Genomic DNA, 24,079 nt, shown 5'->3' on the forward strand with positions numbered 1-24,079 from the left:
GCCCCCAGCCGGGGCTGGCTGACCACACAAAAAACAGAATAGACCAACAAAATCAATTGTGAACTTTAGCAGAAAAACTTAGCTTTAGATGACTGGAACAGAGCTGAAAACCAAGAGCTGACAAGCCAGAAGGAATCACAAGCAACTGAATAGGGCGTCGACTGTCTTAAATCCAATCTGAGACTCCTGAGGTCCAATCGTCATCCTCATTCTCAGGTGGCAGATCTCCACCGATCAAATCAGCCTCACTACCTCCTGTTACCACCAGAGGGAGTCTGGAAGGAGAACTCACAACTGGTGAACCAGAGAATGAACTCACAACACTTAGCCTGGTGTGAAAGGAGTCATAGGGGATTTCCTTGGCTCTGACAGAGCTTGGTGGCAAGGATTCAGGAGGAGAGCTGCATGCTGGTGGTGGACTCTGTTGCCAGGATCAAGTGCAACAGAGTAAAGCTAAGTGGTGTTTCCCTGTTTGTGTTTTTCCTTAGTGTGTTTTGTTAAGTGCCTGCGCTACCCAGCTCCCTAGCAAGGGATAGGTGTAGGGTGTGCTAGGGCGACAGGTTCCTGATCAGCGCCCAGTGCGGAACCGGCATAGGGAACGTTAGGAGCGTTAGGGACACTGACTCAGGGGAATGCAGGAGGTCTCCACGTCCCCTTTCCCTATCGCAGGGCCCACCGTTGTAACTGTTTCCCTACCCCTTGTCTTGTTGTTTTAGTTACCGGCCTGCGACCTGTGTCATACAGGACAGTATCACGTGCCGCGTCTTGTTGTTTTAGTAACCGGCCTGCGAGCCGTGTCACACAGGACGGCTCCACGTGACACCAACTTTTACAGATACATTGCAATTCTGTAACACAGGATACTGTATGTAGTCCTGTAATTTTTTTTATAGCTGCAGCTGTATAAAAACAGATTGCATACGGTTTTCTGGATGAAACTGAAAGTATTTTTTAGACGCTCATGTGAACTCAGCTCAAGGATTTGATGATTAACTTCATTCTTTGTCTGTGTACATCACCCTCACGCACTCTTTCTACTCGTACTGGGTTGTTTTTAAACCGTGTAACATACAGCTGATCCCTACCTATCTTGGGTATATTTTGTAGGCGTGGACCCCAAAGAGAGAGGAAAATAACCTGATGTACTGTATATGCTCGTGTATAAGCAGACCCCCTTAATTTTGCCACAAAAAACTGGGAAAACTTATTGACTCATGTATAAGCCGAGGGTGGTGCTGCACAAAGGATAATGGTGGTCCAAAAAGATGCTCCATAGAAAAATACCCTCCCATACAATGCTGCACAAGGGTTAATGGTGGCCCAAGAAGATGATCCATAGATAAAAAACCCCCATAAAATGCCACGCAAGGGTTAATTGTGGCCCAAGAAGATGCTCCATTGATAAATACCTCCCATAAAATGTTGCACAAGAGTTAATGGTGGCCCAAGATGATGCTCCAAGGATAAATACCCCCCATAAAATGCCGCACAAGGGTTAATGGTAGCCCAACAAGATACTCCATGGATAAATACCTCTCACAAAATGCTGCACAAGAGTTAATGGTGGCCCAAGAAGATGCTCCAAGGATAAATACCCCCCCATAAAATGCCACACCAGGGTTAATGGTTGCCCAACAAGATGCTCCATAGATAAATACCCCCATAATATGCTGCACAAGGGTTAATGGTGGCCCAACAAGGTGCTCCATAGATAAATACCCCCATATGCTGCTGCTATTTAAAAAAAAAAATAAAAAAAAAAATGACATACTCACCTCTCCGTCACTGGGGGCCAGGCCCCCGGCACTGGCTATATTTACCGGTCCCTGCTCCATCGCTGCGCGCCGCTGTCTCCCGGATCCTCTGCAGTGACGTTCAGCAGAGGACATGCACTGACTAAAAAATGGGCTGAAAATCTCGGCTTATACGCTAGTATATACGGTAAATGCAGTCTGTGATGTCGCCTTGCCATGTGAGCTTGTACAGTTCGGTCAAAATCTACACTAAGGTCTTCAGATTTTTAAGTATAGTAATGCAGCTCAGAATGAAAAGATATACAGTGGGTACGGAAAGTATTCAGACCCCTTTAAATTTTTCACTCTTTGTTTCATTGCATCTATTTTTGGTAAATTCAAAAAAGTTCATTTTTTTGTCATTACTGTACACTCTGCACCTCATCTTGACTGAAAAAAAAACAAATGTAGAATTTTTTGCAAATGCATTAAAAAATAAACTGAAAAAATATCACATGGTCATAAGTATTCAGACCCTTTGCTCAGACTCTCATATTTAAGTCACATGCTGTCCATTTCCTTGTGCTCCTCCCTGCAATGGTTCTACTCCTTCATTGGAGTCCAGCTGTGTTTCATTAAACTGATAGCACTTGATTTGTAAAGGCACACACCTGTCTATATAAGACCTCACTGTGCATGTCAGACCAAATGAGAATCATGAGGTCAAAGGAACTGGCCAAGGAGCTCAGAGACAGAATTGTGGCAAGGCATACATCTGGCCAAGGTTACAAAAGAATTTCTGCAGTACTCAAGGTTCCTAAGAGCACAGTGGCCTCCATAATCCTTAAGTGAAAGAAGTTTGGGACCACAAGAAGTCTTCCTAGACCTGTCTGCCCAGCCAAATTGTGTAATCGTGGGAAAAGAGCCTTGGTGAGAGAGCTAAAGAAGAACCCCAAGATCACTGTGGCTGAGCTCCACAGATGAAGTAGGGAGATGGGAGAAAGTTCCACAAAGTCAACTATCACTGCAGTTCTCCACCAGCCGGGTCTTTATGACAGAGTGGCCCGACAGAAGCCTCTCCTCAGTGCCAGACAAATGAAAGCCCGCATAGAGTTTGCTAAAAAACACATGAAGGATTCCCAGACTATGAGAAATAAGATTCTCTGGTTTGATGAGAGGAATATAGAATTCTCACCAAAAAGTTCTAAGTGTGGAGAATACCAGGCACTGCTCATCACCTGGCCAATACAATCTCAACAGTGAAACATGGTGGTGTCAGTATCATGCTATGGGGGTGTTTTTCAGCTGCAGGGACAGGACGACTGGTTGCAATTGAAGGAAACATGAATGCGGCCAAGTACAGAGATATCCTAGATGAAAATCTCTTCCAGAGTGCTGAGTAACTCACACTTGGCCGAAGGTTCACCTTCTAACAAGACAATGACCCTAAGCACACAGCTAAAATAACAAAGGGGTGGCTTCAGTCAAGATGAGGTGCAGAGTATACATTAATGAGAAAAAAAATTAACTTTTTTGAATTTACCAATGGCTGCAATGAAACCAAGAGCGAAAAGTTTAAAGGGGTCTGAATACTTTCTGCACCCACTGTGTGTGTGTGTGAAGATTACACTGTCCACTCTTTGATCTTTGTAATGCTTACTTCTCCTGTAGGGGCACCGTAGGGATAATAAACACTTTGTTTTATAGGTTCCTCCATAGATTACCGCTGATTCCTTGGAGTGATCATCTTATCATTGGATCCTTCTTAAAAAACAAGAGTGGGTGACCCCTTCCAGTACATAGGGCTCACTGGGAGACTCTATATGTGTTCATATAGTAGTGACATTCTAGATAACGTTTTTCGTTACAATAAGTGGTTGCTATCATTTCTGAAGTATTGTATGCAGTAACATGAGTGTGAATTGTGCCCACCCTACACAGGCCTCATTAAGTGGCCGGGGACTATGCAGGTACAGGGAAGAGAGTTATGTATTGTGGATGGTGTCTGCCTTTCCAGCTTTTACACATGGATTCGGCTGGCCTTGAACTGGGGCTTGACTCGGAGGATGAGGGGGCATGGTCAGCCCCTGCATAGGGCAGATTACTATTCTGGCTCCCTGCAGTACCATGATCTGATGGCGGAGTTGGGGGGTTGCACTAAGTAAGATGTAGGAGCCCCACTGGGCTGCATGGATGTGCCGTAAACGATTTGTGCAAAACTAATATTTCTCTATCCCCTTTTTTTCATTTCACATGGACAGTACCATCCAGATAAGCAACACCGGGATATTTCCGAACAAGACAAAGAGGGTGCACGAAAGTTCATTGAAATCAGTCAGGCATGGAAGATGCTGGGAAACGAGGAGACGAAACGAGCCTATGACCTGCAGCGGCGTGGTGAGTTCCCGTGCACCAGCCCTTCTCTGGATCTTTTTTGGCTAGGCAGCAGAGAGATTACACCTCCTGTTTGTTAATAAGCTTCGGCCCTTTCTATTTTCAGCCATTTGCTCTTTCCTTATAAATAAAGACGGCAGTTGAGAGCCACTGTACGGCTGCGTTTTTTTTCCCTTCTTACTGCTCTTGCTGTACACGACAGAGAATTGGGCTATTTTAGACCGGTATGTTTAAAATTACATAGTGGAGGGTATGTTTTCTGTGGGCCTTGGGGAAATTGCTAGCATTGAATGACTCATCTGTGCTTACTGCATCTCTGCAATCTCCACTGACAAGTTGGGTTCATATGTTACGCCCCAAAGCAACAGCGCACCGTGCAACCTAAGGTTTCCATTGCGGTCGTTCAAGCACAGTGTTTAGGACCTTGGATTTAAGAAGCATTTAAAAAAATACTATCCTGCCATCTGCCACAAACACAATATCAGAAGAGGCATCAACACATGTGTGAAATGACAAGATCAATCTAATATTGGCATTCGGGGGCTGCCCGTTAGGTGGGCTATACTTATTCTATAGTAACCTATTCTAGCTATCTGTCCAGGCCACCTTTTTGCAGGATTAATGTAAGTTCTAAATGTCAGTGTTATATTAGCTGGAAGAGTTACAAAACCTTTGTATTTATTATTTACATTTAAGTGCCATTTTAATTACAAGCAGATCAGTGGCGGTCCAGGTAATGAGACACTTACCATGTAGCTTAGGTGACTGGAGTGCACAGCTCCAACCTGAGCATGCACACAGAGTGGAGGAAGGATGTAGTAGAAAACATATGCTAGAAGGCTACGAAGCCTATACTTTCTATTACATTCGTATACCACTCTGTGTGTGCTGGGGCAAGATCGTGGGGTCCAAGTCCATATTGCTTAGGTGACTGGAGTGCACAGCTCCAACCTTAGCATGCGCACAAAGCAGAGTGGAGGAAGGATACAGTAGAAAACATATGCTAAAAGGCTACAAAGCCTATACTTTCTATTACATCCGTATCCCACTCTGTGTGTGCGTTGGGCAGGATTATGAGGGTTCAGGTCCTGAAACCCTTACCATGTAGCTTAGGTGACCAGAGTGCACAGCTCCAACCTCAGAATGCACACAGAGCAGAGTGGAGGAAGGATGCTGTAGAAAACATATGCTAGAAGGCTACGAAGCCTATACTTTCTATTACATCCATATCCCACTCTGTGTGTGTGCTGGGGCAGGATTGTGAGGGTCCAGGTCCTGAAACCCTTACCATGTAGCTTAGGTGACCGGAGTGCACAGCTCCAACCTGAGCATGTGCACAAAAGCAGAGTGCAGGAAGGATGCAGTAGAAAACATATATGCTAAAAGGCTACAAAGCCTCTACTTTCTATTACATCTGTATCCCACTCTGTGTGTGCGTTGGGCAGGATTATGAGGGTTCAGGTCCTGAATCCCTTACCATGTAGCTTAGGTTACCGGAGTGCACAGCTCCAACCTCAGCATGCGCACCGAGCAGATTGGAGGAAGGATGCAGTAGAAAACATATGCTAGAAGTCTACGAAGCCTATACTTTCTAGTACATCCATATCCCACTCTGTGTGCGCTGGGGGAGGATTGTGAGGGTCCAGGTCCTGAAACCCTTACCATGTACCTTAGGTGACCGGAGTTCACAGCTCCATCCTGAGCATGCGCACAGAGCAGAGTGCAGGAAGGATGCAGTAGAAAACATATGTTAGAAGGCTACGAAGCCTTTACTTTCTTTTACATCCGTATCCCACTCTGTGTGTGCTGGGGTAAGATCGTGGGGATCCAAGTCCTGAGCCCCTTACCATATTAGGTGACTGGAGTGCACCGCTCTAACCTGAGTATGCACACAGAGCAGAGTGGAGGAAGGATGCTGTAGAAAACATATGCTAGAAGTCTACGAAGCCTCTACTTTCTAGTACATCCATATCCCACTCTGTGTGCGCTGGGGCAAGATTGTGAGGGTCCAGGTCCTGAAACCTTTACCATGTAGCTTAGGTGACTGGAGTGCACAGCTCCAACCTTAGCATGCGCACGGAGTGGAGGAAGGATGCAGTAGAAAACGTATGCTAGAAGGCTACGAAGCCTATACTTTCTATTACATCCGTATCACTCTCTGTGTGTGCGTTGGGCAGGATTGCGAGGGTCCAGGTCCTGAAATCCTTACCATTTAGCTAAGGCACACCCCGAATATGAGGTCTTTGGTTTTTCTTAGCACTGGCAACATCTTTCACTTTGCACTGATCTAGCTCACATACTTACATAAATCTTGTATAAGCACAGTACGCGGGGCACACAAAGCACTCGCCGAAAGCTGTCTCAGCCTTATTAACTCTCAGCAGTGCAAGGTGTGGATGAATGGCTAATGAGATGCACAGTCTGGGAGCACTGGACAAGACGAAAAAGAACCAAAAAGCAAACCTGTCTACCACAACATGTCAGAAGATGAGGAGCTTTATTTTTGGTTACACGTTGGCAATTTCCGTAGAGATAAAAATTTTGAGTAGCTTGCTGTGACTTTAATAAAGCATTGGTACTGGAAGAGTTAATATAATACAAAAATTTCTATATAAATCAGCATCTCTCGCCTGCAAATGTTTTTGCGCTTCTGAGAAAATAGCTTCTTAAAGCAGCGACAGGCTGTTGGGAGCAAGGAAGGGGGAAATGTAGGTCAGATCTGTCACACACAGGCTCCTGTTACATGATGTGATAGCCTGTCTCTCCGCTTTGGCCTGGGGGTAGGAGTCCCTCAGCCTTCCATTAGAGCCTTCAATAAATGTATACCCACCCTTCTTGCTAATGGGAGGGGGACTCAATAATAGTATATCGCCTATGGGGAAAACACTCAGTGGCACATTGCAGTAACACACTCTGGCTTCTCTTTCATACATAGCCACCATCGGCCTGAAAAGAGAGAGCTGCCGCTGTAGATTGTGTGCAAGGTTCACTCCACATCTTCCTCCTCTTCCCGCATTCGAGCTCCCCCGCTGTTAGCATTTTATGGGGGTGGCTCGCCTTGTTCCGCCACATCTAGGTGCTCAGACCATACAGCAGAATTATTCATGCATTAGACGTCGGAAAAACAAATCTGCTCCCAGCTTTATCAGCTTTTTTGGGCCAGTTGCTATTTTTCTCTTTTTTGGTGGTAGTAGCCATCTTGTTATTCGTGGCCTATGCATTTCCTGTACAGTCAATAGCCTTGACCAGGATGAAGATTACGTTTTTCCTGTTTGTGTTAGTTTATAGTATGTCTCTTGTCATTATTCAGCATGGTGTTTCTGGTTTACATTGGCTGTTTTTGTATTTAGGGGCCTCCATCCCTTGTACCCCCATCTGACCCCATATCACAAACACGTGACCCTCTTTACTGAACTCTCTGACCTGTGACTGCATTAGCTTTCCATTGATTAAGCCACCTCTTCTTCTTGTCTGGATAGTTGCCGAGCTGCCTTCTCGCTTGGGTCGGTGACCTACAATGGAGTTTCCATTTTGAGTAGACAGCCTTTTTCCGAATTCTCACCTTTGGATAATCTGCACCATTATTCTACCAGGTCGAGTGGTAGAGTGCCGATTAGATATTTAGGACTTGTATATTTAAAGGGGTAGAAAACCTGAAAATGAAGAGTGCCAATATAACACTATTTTTTTTCAGTTCTGTGAGACTTTCTGCATACTCCCTAAACAAATCATCTTTCAGAAACCTGGATCTTTCTCCTCTATTCTCTGCAGATTTATTTTGTCTGATTTCTGACAGATCAATGGGAGAAGCTTTACCAAGTGCACAGTGTTCTGTGCTGAGCATTCGTGGTCTGATCGGTTTCGCTGCTGTTCAGAGTCTGAACCAAGGGACTTTTTAATTTTTAGATATAGGTAGAGTAGCAGACTTCGCATTGTAAGTCACTTTCAGTTTTCTATTAGGAAAAAAATAATAGCAGTTATTACAGAGGAGCATTATAGGTAGGGAGGTAGTGCATTGGAGTAGCGGACGTCGAAGTGGAAGTGATGTCTGATTTTCCTTTAGGAATAAATAAAGAATTGTTAGCGACTGGTAACTTTTTACCTAGTGCATTAGGGGAGCGTACGTCGCAGTGTTCGTGACATCCGTTTTTCTTTTGCAAAAAAAAAAGAAGTTAGCTCCGGGTAAATTTATAGCTAGTGCATTAAAGAGCGTACGTTGCAGTGTCACTGTCTCCGACACGGATTCAGGCAGTGAGGAAGATCTCAAATTCCTCTATTCCTCTTTCTTCTCCTCCACATCTAGTGAGGAGGGACCCCCGGCAAGGTGTCCTAGGATTCAAGTAACCCCTACAGCAGTCGATCCCGTATGGACTCCACTTCCCGAAAATTATCAGCCCGTCATTACGTATTTCATGGGCAGCTCAGGAATCCAATTTGATGTTACAGGTCTCACTGAAATTGACTTTTAAAAATTATTCTTCAGCTATGAAATACCGTATTAAACAAATAATGACATTTTGGGGCATTGCTCTGCATATGAGCATAGTCAGGAAACCTGACCTCTGGCAGTACTGGAGTACATACAGTTGTGCTCAAAAGTTTACATACCCTGGCAGAATTTTTGCTTTCTTGGCCTTTTTTCAGAGAATATGAATGAAACACCAAAACTTTTTCTCCACTCATGGTTAATGGTTGGGTGAAGCCATTTATTGTCAAACTACTGTGTTTTCTCTTTTTAAATCATAATGACAACCCAAAACATCCAAATGATCCTGATAAAAAGTTTACATACCCTGGTAATTTTGGCATGATTACATGCACAGAAGTTGACACAAATGGGTTTGACTGGCTACTAAAGGTAACATCCTCACCTGTGACCTGTTTGCTTGTAATCAGTGTGTGTGCATAAAAGCTGAGTGAGTTTCTGGGATCCAGACAGACTCTTGCATCTTTCATCCAGCCACTGACGTTTCTGGATTGTGAGTCATGGGGAAAGCAAAAGAATTGTCAATGGATCTACGGGAAAAGGTAGTTGAACTGTATTAAACAGAAAAGGGATACAAAAAGATATCCAAGGAATTGATAATGCCAGTCAGGACCAGGTATGGAATTAAACTACAGTTGTACTCAAGTTTACATACCCCATCTCTGTGCTTTACAGTAGGAATAGTGTTCCTTTCATCATGTAACGTTTATAGTTGTGGCCAGAAATTTCAATTTTGGTCTCCTCACTCCAAATTACCTTGTTCCAGAAGTTTTGAGGCTTGTCTCTGTGCTGTTTTGCGTATTGTATGCGAGATACTTTGTGGCATTTGCGCAGTAATGACTTTCTTCTGGCAGCTCACCCATGCAGCCCATTTCTCTTCAACTGCCTCTTTATTGTGCATCCTGAAACAGCCACACCGCTAGTTTTCAGAGAGTCCAGTATTTCTGCTGATGTTATTTGTGGGTTTTTCTTTTCATCCCAAACAATTTTCCTCGCAGTTTTCAGCCCAATGTAGCGAAAACATGCTGGTGATCAAGTATAAGGACATGTAAGAGATATTATTATTATTATTATTATTATTATTATTCATTTATATAGCGCCATTTATTCCATGGCGCTTTACATGTGAAAAGGGGAAATATAGACAAGTGTAATATATACAAGAATAATAAACAAGTGTAAGACAAGGGACACACAAGTACATAAGGAGAGGGGACCCTGCCCGCGAGGGATCACAGTCTACAGGGATGGGTGAGGATACAGTAGGAGAGGGTAGAGCAGGTCGTGCGGTGGATATAAGGGAAGTCCTTATTTTGGCCATCAGACGCCATGACAACAACTTCCTTGTCACTGTCTGAGGTACCACAACACAAGTCCCAAAGCCAGATTGTATCCTGGATTATAATAAGTACATGGGGAGTATAGATCTCTCAGATCAGGTTCTCAACCCATACAGTGCCATGTACCATATGAAAAGACTCAATTTACCATAGAGAAACGTGCCCTGAGAAACCTGCCTTGGCATTAAGGATTGCTTCAAAGCGTACCACACGTCTACAAATTAGTAACACTTGTTTTTACCCTGTTGACAAAACACACTTTTATAATCTGATGTACCCTGCACAATTTACTCATGCCATCACATTATAAATTCATACACCAGTAAAACTAAAAGCATTGTAATCATTACTATAAAACTATGCATCTAGATAAATTACTTAAAGGGTGTAGTTTCCAAAATGGGGTTACTTGTGGGGGATTTCCACTGTTTAGGCACATCATGGGCTCTCCAAACGCAGCACGCAGACCATTCCATTAAAGTCTGGTCTCCAAACCTCATCTGAGCCCTGCCATACGCCCAGACAGTAGTTTTACACCAAATGCATACGGTGTACTCAGGGGAACTTGCAACAACGATTCTTGGGGTCAATTTTCTGTTACCATTGTGAAGAAAATAAAAACAACTGAAACTAAAAGAACATTTTGTGGGAAAAAAATGTTTTTTTTTATTTTCACGGCTCGTTATAAATTACTGTGAAGCATCTGGGGATTCAAGGTGCTCACCACACATGTAGACAAGTTCACTGAAGGGTCTACTTTAAAAAAAGGGTGTCACTTGTGGGGGGTTTACACTGTTTAGGCACATTAGGGGCTCTCCAAATGAAACATGGCGTCTGTTCTGTTCCTGCCAATTTTGCATTCAAAAACTCAAACGGTGTTCTTTTCCTTCCAAGCCCTGCCGTGCGCCCAAACAGTAGATTTCCCCCACATATGGGTATCGGCATGCTCTGGAGAAATTGCACAACAAATTGCATAGTCCATTTTTTTTGTTACCTTTGTGAAATTATAACATATTTGTTCTAAAATATAATTTTTGTGAAAAAAAGGTACCATATATACTCGTGTATAAGCCGACCCGAGTATAAGCTTACTCCCCTAATTTTGCCACTAAAAACTGGGAAAACTTATTGACTCGCGTATAAGCCTAGGGTTGAAAATGCAGCAGCTACTGGTAAATTTAAAAAATAAAAATAGATACCAATAAAAGTAAAATTAATTGAGACATCAGTAGGTTAAATGTTTTTCAATATCCATATTGAATCAGGAGCCCAATATAATGCTTCATACAGTTCATGATGGCCCCATAAGATGCTCCATACAAAATAAAACCCATAGAATGCTGCACAAAGGTTAATAATGGCCCCAAAAGATGCTCCATAGAATAATATGCCCCATATGCTGCCCCATAAGATGCACCCTAGATTATGTGTGACGGAGTCAGCTTACGCTGAGTCCTTTTTTTATTTAGAATGGACCCTCTGGGTCGTGGCACCCACCCACCTAGGGCGAGTTGACCTTGTGAAGAACCACCCCCTATACAGGAAGTGTCAGGGGCAAGACCAAGGGGATGAGCCACCACGACTGCTGGAACCAGACGGCCGGCTCAGGTAGACACTAAGTACGAGTGTCTGCCGACAAGGGATGTGCAGGAAACAAGACAAGATGTGAATTCAAGGTATCTTCATTAAGGCAAACTCAGGGTTACATCAGGTGCAAAACGTGATAACAGGGAAAACACAGCAAGGTGCGTGCGAGGGCCCACCAAGGTTCATGGCATGGTACGTGCTAGCTGGCACGCCTAGGTACAAGCAAGGCTCGATGGCATCAGACTCCGGACAGCTGGCAGCGATCGACAGGATCAGGCCATCAGGCTGCAGACATCAGCTCCGGACATCAGGCCGCAGTCGTCAGGCTTACGATCTCTGGCAGAGATCGGCAGGTTCTGGGCATCCGGCAGGCAAACCAGGATTCAGGCAAGGAGGCACGACAGAGCTCCAGACATGGTGCATGTCAGGGAACACGCCAAGGTCCAAGGCAAGGTTCCAGGCAGGGTGCGTGCTAGGGGCACACCAGGGTCCAGGGCATGGTGTGTGTGTAGGGGACTCGCCAGGTTCAAAGTACAAAACACGGTGCGTGTGTAGGGGACACGCCGGGGTTCAAACTACAAGACGTGCATGTGTAGGGACACGCCAGGGTTCCGGCTAGGGCCTGTGCGTACAAGAGGGCATGACAGGGTTCAGGCTAGGGCCTGTACGTGCAAGAGGTCACGACAGAGTACATGGCAAGACCTGCACGTACTTTTAGAGAAGCACCGGGAGGTATGCCTAGGAGCAGGCTATGGCCTGCGCGTGCTAAGAGGGCACGCAATGCACAGTGCAGAGACAGCATGGGTGCAAGGAAGCACAGAGAGCACGGCTGAGGCACTGGCTAGCTGGTCGGGCTGAGGCACAGACAGACGGTCAAGACTGAGGCGAACCCGGCTGAGGCATAACAGGCGACACAGCTGTCACTTGCCAACGAGCACGGCTGAGGCGCAAACAGGCGGGCACGGCTGAGGCACAAACAGGAGGCTAATGAAGGCTAGGCGCATGCAAAGGGCACACGAAGCAAGGCTAGGCAAGGTACAGAGCAAGGAGCGGAACGTAGTCAGTAGCTCAGAGCCGGGTACAAGAGAAGAGAAGCGGAGCGTATGCTAGAGCCCAGAGCCGGGTATAGAGACATAGAGCTATCAGCGGAGCGTAGGCCGAAGCCCAGAGCAGGGTCAAGGCAGAGCTTTGAGACTAGCCAGGAAACGTGCAAGAGAGCACTATAGGACAGAGTCTAGCAGCGGAACGTAGGCCGAAGCCCAGAGCCGGGTCAAGGCGGAGCCTTGAGACTAGACGTGAAACATAGGAAGTACTAGACGGCTAAGGATAGCAAAGGCAAGACATGGCGAAACAGGCAAAGGCAGAGAACAGAGGAAGTACTACAAGTCAAAGAATAGTAAGACAGCACATGGCACAAAAGACAACACAAGACAAGGCACGAGACAAGAGGCAGAATACAAGTACAGAGCGTGTGCAGAGACGCACTACAGGGCAAAGTGCAGGGGCACAGAATACAGGGAGCGACCCAGCAGACCAAGCAGCCATGCAGGGAAGCATCAGGATGCTCATGCCCCGATCATAGGAAGGGGCGGTCTGATATAGTGCATTAGCACCTGCTCTTTCGGGTCAGGACCAGGAGAGGACTTCCGGTTCAGATCCTCCAGGATCATAGAGAGGCTAGCTAGATCAGATTCTGCTGGACCATAGAGAGGATCACATGATCAGGGCCTCCAGGACCATTGAGAGAATTGCTGGATCAGATACTGCTGGACATAGAGAGGGTCACATGATCAGGGTTTCCAGGACCATAGGGAGGATCGCTGTAGGCAGAGCAGAGACGGATGGTCACATAGCAATGGCGTGCAGCCATGAGGTAAAGCACACACGCGCACTCTGTCTGTGACTGTTCAGGCAGCAGAGGGCGCGGCGCGCAGTAACTAAGTCACCGCGCCCTCTGCAGTGCTGCCTGAATGTCACTGACAGAGGACGCGGCAGACAGCGGCGAGCAGCGTTGGAGCGGGGACAGGTGAATACTGCATATATTCACCCCCTCCTGGCACGGTCTCTGCAGCCCCACTTCTCCCACGGTCTTCCTTCCGTCAGCGGTCACGTGGTACCGCTTATTATAGTCATGAATATGCGCATATTCATGACTTTAATGAGCGGTACCACGTGACTGCTGAAGGAAGGAGCATGGGAGAAGCGGGGGGGCTGCAGAGACGCGCCGGGGGGTAAGTATGATCTGACACCCCCGTTCCCCCTCCTTGCTGACCCCCTGGCATATATGACTCGCGTATAAGCCGAGAGGGGGACTTTCACCCCCAAAAATGGGCTGAAAATCTGCTTATACGCAAGTATCTATATACAGTAAATGTTCATTTTTTCTTTCCACATTGCTTCAGTTCCTGTGAAGTACTTGAAGGGTTAATAAAGGTATTGAATGTGGTTTTGAGGGATGCAGTTTTTGGAATGGTGTCACTTCATTTGTATTTTCTGATTTTTCTCTCATTTAGACCCCTCAAAGTCACTTCAAATGTGGTCTGTAAAAAAAAAATGGTTATGTAAATTTTGCTGGAAAGATGAAAAAGCGCTGGTCAACTTTTAACCCTTTTTTATGTTTCAAAAATTGTGCTGCTGTCAAGTAGACCTGTGAGAAATGTTATTTATTAACCATTTTTTGTGACATAACTGGTTTAAGGGCATAAAAACAGGCAACACTGTTGGTGTAGCTTGGGGGTAGCCGCCATGTGCACAATTCGACTTTGTTAGATAGACGAATGGTGGATACGTTTTCTTAGGCATTGGACATGCTTACCTGCAGTTCCCGTGAAAACTTCCATCCTGCCATACGTCGATGGAATATAGCCACTTACCCCAGAGAACAGGGAGAGGAGAGCCAAAAACCCCATTTTATATTGGTAAGATGGCTTTATCTTTAGTAAAGGGGAAATTTTGGACTTAAAAAAAGGCATGTAGTTGCTAACAGAGGCAATTACCTGTCATTGACCGCTCCTGCCAGAGATTCAGCTACTCTCTTTCAACAGAGCAGCAGTTTCTCCTCTTGTTGACAGGGCGGCACTACTGGTGTCATGCTGATTGACAACCTGCTCTCTGCTGCCTAGTTGGGGGGAAGCCGGCTGTCAATCAGCATGACACCAGTAGTGCCACCCTGTCAACAAGAGGAGAAACTGCTGCTCTGTTGACAGGGAGCAGCTGAATCTCTTACAGGAGCGGTCAATGGCCAGCGCCGGGTACAACAGACAGGTAGTTGTCTCTGTTGACAGCTACATGCTTTTTCTTTTAAAGTCCTGGGTATCCCTTTTAATGTATATAGTAAAACTGACAAGTGACCTGCAGAAGGCAGAAAGTGTCAGCCTGTTATGTGATCTCTAGTTGCCGGTGTAAAAACTACAATGCTTTAATATTTTTATATGGATAGATAGTGAGATAAATGATAATTAAGTTGTTATTTTTATGAGTCTTTGGCACTATGGTTGATTTGTCTTAGCCACACTACTAATCACTTTAATGTTACTCAGCCTGCAAGAATCTCTGTGGATTGTAGACCTCTTGAACCTGTGGCTTGTAAACCTTGTGGATGAGCAGTCTCTGTTAGCGTTTGAGACAATGAAGTCACATAATTGCTTCCTTATTACTGTATAAACCCAACAGACTTACCGGATCGTGTGGTTTACTCTTCCGTATCTCTCTTATGTAGAAAGAGTTTATAGGAAACCACAGTCAATAAAGCTCTCATCATTTTTATCATGTTTGAATAGATGTTAATAATGCCTGATTTTCTAGGACAAAGTCAAATCTGTGTGTGTGTATGTATATATATATGTATATGTACTGTGCCAAAGCTTTAGGCACATGTGGAATTATACTCAAACGTAAGAATGTTTGTAAAAAAAAAAAAAAAATACAAGTGATAAAAATAAATGATCAATTAACAAAATGCAAAGTGGATGAGCAAGAGAGAAATCTAAATTATATCTATACTTCGTTTGACCAGGGTTTACCTTTTAAAATGACTTTAAAGGGAACCTCTCACCAGGTTTTTCTGATATACCGTATTTTTTGAATTATAAGACGCACTTTTATGATCCCCAAAATTAGGGGGGAACACTGTTCTTACTGAGGGGTCAATGCTGCGGGCCCAGAGCTGGGGATGTTGCGGTAGTGGTGTGGCGGTCCTGCGGTGTGCGGTTGCCGCATATGACGGCTGCCATTCTTCTTCCGGGGTCCGGCTTCTCACTCGGCAAGATGGAGCCTACCTCTACGCGATGTCTGTAGGAAAATGGCCACAGATGCGGCGCAGGCGCAGATGGAGTTCTCGGCCCGGCCTCGATGATGTCACCCCTGGTCAATGATGCCGTGCTCGCAGCAGCTCATTCCCCAGTGGTTCTCAGCCTGGACGGCCGCATCTTGGCACCTTCCAGATTGAAAACTGTTTATCTCTCAGACATGGATTACGGCGTGAGACAGAACGACGGACAAGTGAAGGATATTGTTGTTTTAGTTTATTTTTGATTTATTACAGGAGAACAAGGGCTTTGGTGGAATTAGGCGTTAGGTGAGTATAACTGTGTTTGTTATCTAATATATAAAGCTCAAAGTGTGTATGTATGTGTGTGTGTGTGTATGTCCAGGATAGGCATCCGCACCGTCGCAGCTACAGCCACAAAATTTGGCACAGTCACACGTCTGGACCCCAAGAGCATCCTAAGCTATGTTGTGAGGCAAAATTTTAACCCCGCGCATTCCAATTCACCAAACAATTTTGCCCCTATCTACATACTGGGGAAAAAGTGTGTGCGCGTCAAGCCCGCCCCTCATGATGTCATAATGCCCCTATCTACATAATGGGGGAAACAGTGTGTGCGTATCAAGCCCCGCCCCTCATTATGATGTCACAATGGTTGCCATGGGGACGCTGATGTCTTCAAGCCCCGCCGCTCATTATGATGTCATAATGGTTGACTATGGGATGGAGGATGTGTGATGGGTATATGTGCACTGGACTATGGGATGAAGGATATGTATGACGGGTATATGGGCATGGGACTATGGGATGGAGAATATGTATGACGGGTATATGGGCACGGGACTATGGGATGGAGGATGTGTGATGGGTATATGGGCACTCGACTATGGGATGGAGGATATGTATGATGGGTATATGGGCACGGGCCTATGGGATCGTGGATATGTATGATGGGTATATGGGCACGGGACTATGGGATGGAGGATAAATATAATTTGTTATAACTAACCACAGTTAGTTACTATGCCTGGCCGGCGCCGGGCTCTTCAGCTAGTTTTTAATAAAAATGGAAAACTGTGTTTAGTCTTATTTTTTACAAAGGACTTTATTCTGGCTGTGTCTTTATTTACAATACAACTATAGGATTAGTAATGGAGAGGTGTCTTATAGACACTTCTCCATTACTAAGCCGTGGGCTTGATGTCACCTGACAATACAAAGGTGAAATCAACCCCACAAATATGAACCCCACTTGCCACTGCTACAGGGCAAGTGGGAAGAGCTGGGCAAAGCGCCAGAATTGGCTCCTGTAATAGATGCGCCTGTTCTGGGCAGCTGTGGATTGCTATTTTTAGGCTGGGGGGGCCTATATCAATGGCACCTTACCAGCCTGAGAATACCAGACCCCAGCTGTGAGCTTTAGCAAGGCTGGTTGTCAAAATTGGGGGAACCGTTTTTTTAAATAATTTATTTAAATAATTAAAAATAAGGCATGGGGACCCCTCTATTCTTGATAACCAGCCTTGCTGAAGCTGACAGCTGAGGGTTGCAGCCTTCAGCTGTGAGTTTTGCCTGGTTGGTTATAGAAAATACGGGGGAACCCACGCCGGGTTTTTCATTCATTTATTTAGTTATATCGCAGGCGGCAGGTGAGGAATACCCCCATCATCCGCTCCTGCTGTCACTGTTATTAGCGGCAGGTGTAGATTGATGGGAGTTATAGTCCAAAAAGCCTCCACCTGCTGACATTGTTCTGATTTGAATATAACTCTCATCATTCTCCCCTGCTTGCGCTGATCGCTGGCAGAGCAGGGGAGAATGATGAGAGAAGTCTTCAGCACCCGGCGCCGGGGAATAGTGCTTACTGTAGCGCTTCTTCCCCGGTGCCGATGCATGTCACACGGATGACATCCATGTGTGTTCTCCGTGTGCAGGACGTTTTGCCGCCCGTGCTGACGGTAAAAAACAAGTCTATGTGTGGGGCACATGGATACATGTGCACAGACCCATTCTTTAGAATGAGTCTACGTGTGTCAGTGTCTCCGGTACGTGTGAAAACTGTCACCACACGTACCGGAGACACGGATGTATGAAAGAGACCTAAAGCTGAGGAGGGAGAAGGAGCGATTCTCCTCCTCTGCAGGGATGGATAGTGATTGGAAGGAACTGTTGCTGAGCTGCTGCCACCAATCACATCTGTCCCTGCGCTATTTAATGTTGCAACTACGGTATTCACAAGTCCTAGATCCTTTCAGGAAAGGTGAGCAAGCAACCCTCATCACCCTTCAGAATATACTGTATCAATGGATATATTCTGAAGGATGATGGGGGTTCTAGCCATATTTAGTGTAAATGTACACTGTAATGTAGTGTCCAAAGTGTTTATTGCCAATGTGACTACCACCTCCCTCATCTCTCAGAATGCATCGATGTATACAGTAAGTGGGTGTATTCCTGAGAATGAGGGGGGTGGTAGTCACAATATATGGTACTGCAGGCACTGTACTGTAATTCACAGATCCCCCTTAGCAGAGCGTCATCCACAGATATTTTTGTATTTTACTAAAGGTTTTTCACACTATTTGGCTCAAAATATTTTTTTTTCTTATTTACCCCTCCAAAATCTAGGTGCGTCTTATAATCAGGGGCATCTTATAAAGCGAAAAATACGGTAACCTACGGCCACCACCTTTCAGCCCCATGTAACAGCATTCTGTAATGCTGCACATATGACTCCAATTCACCCTGCAGGACCAAAAAAAGACCTTTTATTATACTCCCCTACGGAACGGTTTGGTCCGATAAACATCACAATTATATATCCAGCGCCTCCTCCCTTCTTGCGATGCCATCCTCCTCTGCTTCGTACAGATGACACGTCCTATGTCTTCCACACAGTGTCTCCCTTCTCTCTTCTGCACAGTCGCACTTCTTTGTGCCCTGTTCTGTGCATGCGCGAGGAAAGGTCAAAGTGCGCCAGGCCATGCGCATTTCAGTACTTCACACTAATCTCGGCAGCACAAAGTGCGACTGCGCAGAAGCGCGAAGGGAGACACTGTGTGGTAGACATAGGACGTGATATCCACACGATGCAGAGAAGGAGGATGGCATCACAAGAAGAGAGGAGGCGCCAGACCAAGAACAGCGACGCCCATTGGATGGGATCTCTCCATAGGAGAGCATGATAAAAGGTCTTTTTCTCCTTCGTCTCATTGGGGGACACAGAGACTGTGGGTGTGTGCTACTGCCGTCTGGAGGCTGACACTAGGCATACAAAAAAAAGTTAGCTCCTCCTCCACCGCATACACCCTCGCCCCGGTAGCGGGCGGAAACCAGTTTTTTGCTTAGTGTCTTTGGAGGCACACGCAGTCTGGTTTTCTCCAGACTAGGTTTTTTCGGTTCCCACTATGAAGAGGAGATAGGGGCGACGGATCCTATAGAAAGGGTCCGATCTCCCCAAACCAGCAACGGGCGAGCACTCGTATCCTTTCCCGCACCGAGGGACACCTCTGGGACTTTTCCCCAGACATCTATTTTTCGTGTTTATTATTTTATGAAGAAGAGACAGGGGCAACGGATCCTATAGAAAGGATCCGATTTCCCCGAACCAGCAACGGGCGACTACGTGCGAGAGTCCCTCCACGTCTCCTCTCCCGCGACGTTGGACACTATGCCAGACTTAGCCCTGTCCACCCCTAGGTATCGAAACCATGGGCTTGCACAGCGGCACAAGACTAGTCTGTGCGCCCCCACTGCTCCACCAACGCATGACGGCAGTGCTGCACGGCGGCGGACGGTCCCTCTCCTCGCCCCTACAGGGCAGATGGAGTCAGGGTGCCTGCACCGTCCAAAAATGGATTACCTCATAGCCCCTGCTGAGGGCAGGTATGGATGGCTGGGGAGAGCCCCTGGGACGTTTCAGGTTAGCGTGGCAGGTTCTTGGATTCCTCTCCCTGCTCCCTCCTCCTCCTCCTCCTCTCCTCCCTCCCTATACCTACACGTGGGCCGCGGGAAGATTCCCCAGCGGTGGTGGACGAGAGCGCTTCATGAGGGTGCCGGCGGGATCGCCGGGATAGCGGGGCCGCCAGGGCGCCCCCCGCCTCCTGCGGTGAGGCATTGTTAATTTAGCCCGCGGCTCCGGCCTGGGGCCGCGGGCGGAAGTCCCGCCTTCAGCGCGACGTCGCGTCTGACGTCACTTCCAGCGCCGCCCCCTCCTGGCCGGGGCGGGCGCCAGATAAGATGGAGGCCCCGCCGGTAGTCCGGGGTAGGCTGTAAGAAGCTTACCGCAGCCGCAGAGCACCGTCAGCGCTAGCGGGAGTGCGGAGGGAGTGGGAAAGAGGACTGCAGGACCGGGTAAGTGTGACCCCGTCCTGAGGCCACGCTAGGCCATACAGGTGCCCCCCTCTCCTCATTCACCCTCCTCAGAAGGTAGAATAAAAAAAAAAAAAAAGCGAGAGCCTGTTCCAGCAGTATGTCTGGAAAAGGAAAAGCGCACACATCCTTCTATGCCGCATGCGTTTCCTGTGGGGTTAGGTTCCCACGAGCGCAGACCAGTAAATTATGTGAAACCTGTGACAACGAACGCGCCCAGGAGCCCTCCCCTGCGACAGAGCCCAGAGGTCCGGAACCCCCTGAATGGGCGGTATCACTCTCGCGGTCTATGGTTTCACTAACTAAGGCAATTGAGACCCTTCAGGCCCCGGATAGGGGTAGAGATGACGGCTCCCCTGGTTGGTAGGGTTCTGCCTCCTCACATGAGCCGCCGGCCTGCAGGGGCCGCACTCTCTCTAGACAGGCACATAGGAAGAGAACCCATACTGTGTCGCCAGGCCCCTCCGGTGCTTCAGCATCTGCGAGTGTGGCATCACGCTCGCCGTCACCCTTTTCAGGGAGCGAGCAAGGTTCAGTAGAGGACGTGGAGGAGTCCTTGGACCTGGACACCCCGGGGTGTCGGGAGACGGTAGACAGTCTCATTGAAGCCGTAAACCAGACCCTGGGTATTGATGAGGTCACCCTAACCGCAGGCCATAAAGTGTCTTTTAAAAAGGCCCAGAAGCCGCGTAGAGTGTTCAGCACTCATCCGGAGTTCGAGGATATAGTGCAGCGGCACCGGGAACGGCCAGACAAGCGGTTTTCGGGACAACGGACGCTAGAATCAAGATATCCATTTGCGCCAGAGCTCTGTAAAAAATGGGCAGAGTCTCCGGTGGTGGATCCCCCGGTATCCCGCCTGGCCTCAAGGTCCCTATTGTCAGTGCCTAGTGGATCCGCCATCAAAGACCCCACGGATCGGCTCATAGAGGGATTAGCGCGCTCGGTGTATGAAGCATCGGGATCGGCGCTCTTCCCTTCCTTTGCGGCAACATGGGTAGCCAAAGCCATGATGTCCTGGTCAGATACTTTGAATGGGATCCTGCAGGATAGAGAGTTGCCAACAGAGGTGGCCGAGATAGCAAGTCAGATCGCAATGGCGGGTGACTATTTAATTAACGCATCCTTGGATGCAGCTAATAGCGCAGCACTTGCAGCAGCAAACGCAATCGCCATTGGAAGAGCCTTATGGTTAAGGCTATGGCGGGCTGATTCGGTTTCTAAAAAATCCCTGACTTCCCTACCCTTTCAGGGGAACCGACTATTTGGGGAAGAATTGGACAAATTTATTTCGGACGCAACAGGGGGAAAAAGCAGTTTTCTCCCACAACAGAAGACAAGGACGCCGTTTCGTCAACCTCAGGCGCGTTTTCGGGCATTTCGCGCCCCCGGGTGGACGGCAACAGCCAGTGCCTCCACGCCCGTGCGCTATAATCAGGACAAGGAGCGTCAGGTCACCTACAGGACCAACCCGCTGGGCAGGATGCGGGGACGCCCGCCCAGGGCAAGGGGGACCAGGTCCCAGAGGCCCTCTACAAAATGACTCGAGACGTGTGGTACCCGAGGACAGCAGGATTGGCGGACGCCTGCGCCGGTTCTGTCACATATGGGTCGCGGTGGCACGCGACGCATGGGTGACAGAGTTGATATCCTCCGGGTACAAGATAGAGTTTATAAAACTTCCGCAGACGCGATTTGTTCCTTCCCGGCTTCCCAAAACAAGGTCTCGGGCAGAGGCATTGCGGGGGGCCATCGAGGTACTGCAGCGCAAAGGGGTCATTGTCCCGGTACCGAAGGACGAAAGAACCCAAGGTTTTTATTCCAACCTGTTCGCGGTACCCAAGAAGGATGGAGCAGTAAGGCCGGTTCTGGACCTAAAGCTCCTGAACAGGTTCGTCAGGGTCAGGCATTTCCGCATGGAATCCCTCCGGTCGGTTATATCCTCCATGGAGAGGGGAGAATACCTGGCCTCGATCGACGTTCAGGATGCATATTTACACATCCCTATTTTTCCCCCGCATCAGAGATATCTACGGTTTGCAATCGAGGGGCGGCGCTTCCAGTTTGTGGCCCTGCCTTTCGGTTTGGCCACGGCCCCTAGAGTATTCACGAAGGTGATGGCGGTCGTCATGGCCATTCTACATTCTCGGGGCATAGTGGTTTTACCATACTTGGACGACCTCCTGGTAAAGGGTCCGTCCCTTCCAGCGTGCAAGGAGAATGTCAGAATTACATTGGATACCCTGTCGCGCCTAGGATGGGTGGTCAACAGGAATAAGTCATGCCTCACACCGGCTCAGAGGATTGTATTCCTAGGGATGATATTCGATACCTCCCAGGGATTGGTAATTCTCCCTCAAGACAAGGCTCGGGCACTCCGACAGGGAGCTCGAAGACTCCAACAGCCAGGCCCCCATACTATCCGATTCGGGATGAGGGTCCTGAGCAGGATGGTGGCAGCGATGGAAGCAATCCCGTTTGCTCATTTTCATCTCCGTCCCCTGCAGCATGCCCTGTTAGCAGCTTGGGACAGGAGCCCGTTCTCGCTCGATCACCCGTGCAGGTTGTCCGCTCAGGTCCGACGGACTCTTCAGTGGTGGACACGCGATCTATCGCTTCGGCAGGGGAAGCCCTTTCCTCCGGATCATTGGTTAGTGATCACGACCGATGCGAGTCTCTCCGGTTGGGGGGCAATCTTCCGTCACCACACCGCGCAGGGGCAGTGGTCGCCTCGGGAAGCTCGTCTCCCTATCAATCTGTTGGAGATTCGGGCAGTGCGGTTGGCCTTGCAGCAGTTTCAACACATGCTAGCGGGATACCCAATTCGGATTCAGTCGGACTACGCCACGGCAGTAGCGTACGTGAATCACCAGGGAGGCACACGCAGCAAGGCAACCATGCGCGAGATTGGACATGTGCTCCACTGGGCCGAGAGGAGCCACTCGATGATCTCAGCGGTTCACATTCCAGGCGTCGAGAATTGGGCAGCAGATTTCCTAAGCCGCCAGGACATCGCGGCCGGAGAGTGGTCACTGCACCCCGAGGTGTTCCAGCAGATTTGCCAGCGCTGGGGAACACCAGACGTGGACCTGATGGCCTCCAGGAAGAACGCCAAGGTGGGCGTATTGCCCGGTCTCAGGACCCGCGAGCAATCGCAGAGGATGCTTTGGGGCTACCCTGGAACCAATTTCGGCTCCCATACTTGTTTCCGCCGCTGCCACTTCTTCCGAGGGTCATCAGAAAGATCAAAACGGAGGGGGTTCCGGCAATTCTGCTGGCTCCGGACTGGCCCCGACGGGCATGGTACGCGGATCTGGTACAACTCATCGCAGACGTGCCATGGCGGCTACCGGAACGACCAGATTTACTGTCCCAGGGACCGATCTGCCACCCGAACTTAGGGGCCCTGCGTTTGACGGCATGGCCATTGAATCTTGGGTGCTGACCCAGGCGGGTTTTGGGCGCGAAGTAGTCGCGACAATGGTAAACGCTCGGAAGCCGGCCTCGGCAAGGATCTACCATAACACTTGGAAGGTTTTCTTCCAGTGGTGTCGGGAACACGGGGTTCCGCCATTGTCCTTCTCGGTGCCCAACATCCTGGCTTTCCTTCAGTCCGGACTAGATGCAGGTTTGGCACCAAGTTCCCTTAGGAGACAGATATCGGCCCTGTCGGTCCTGTTTCAGCGAAAGATCGCTACCAATTTGCAGGTCAGAACGTTCCTGCAGGGGGTCGTTCATTTAGTGCCCCCCTTCAGAGCGCCATTAGAGGTCTGGGACCTTAATCTGGTCCTGACTGTCCTGCAGGAGGCCCCGTTTGAGCCATTACAGGAGATTTCATTGGCATATCTCTCCAGGAAGGTAGTGTTCCTGGTAGCCATAACGTCCATTAGGCGGGTATCAG

General features: G+C 48.0%; 1 protein-coding gene across 2 annotated transcripts in view; it reads left to right on the plus strand.

The window, feature by feature from the left end:
* Window positions 1-24,079, plus strand: part of DNAJC24 (DnaJ heat shock protein family (Hsp40) member C24) — an 81,558-nt gene that overhangs the window by 31,688 nt on the left and 25,791 nt on the right. For both annotated transcript variants that reach the window (XM_073576308.1, XM_073576307.1), the window contains exon 3: window positions 3,995-4,130. In XM_073576308.1, coding sequence (XP_073432409.1) covers window positions 3,995-4,130 — 136 coding nt within the window. The remainder of the gene's footprint in view (window positions 1-3,994; window positions 4,131-24,079) is intronic.

This window comes from Dendrobates tinctorius, unplaced genomic scaffold (assembly GCF_039654945.1).
Source record: "Dendrobates tinctorius isolate UK_male_01 unplaced genomic scaffold, ASM3965494v1 ptg000048l, whole genome shotgun sequence".
NCBI classification, from domain to species: domain Eukaryota; kingdom Metazoa; phylum Chordata; class Amphibia; order Anura; family Dendrobatidae; genus Dendrobates; species Dendrobates tinctorius.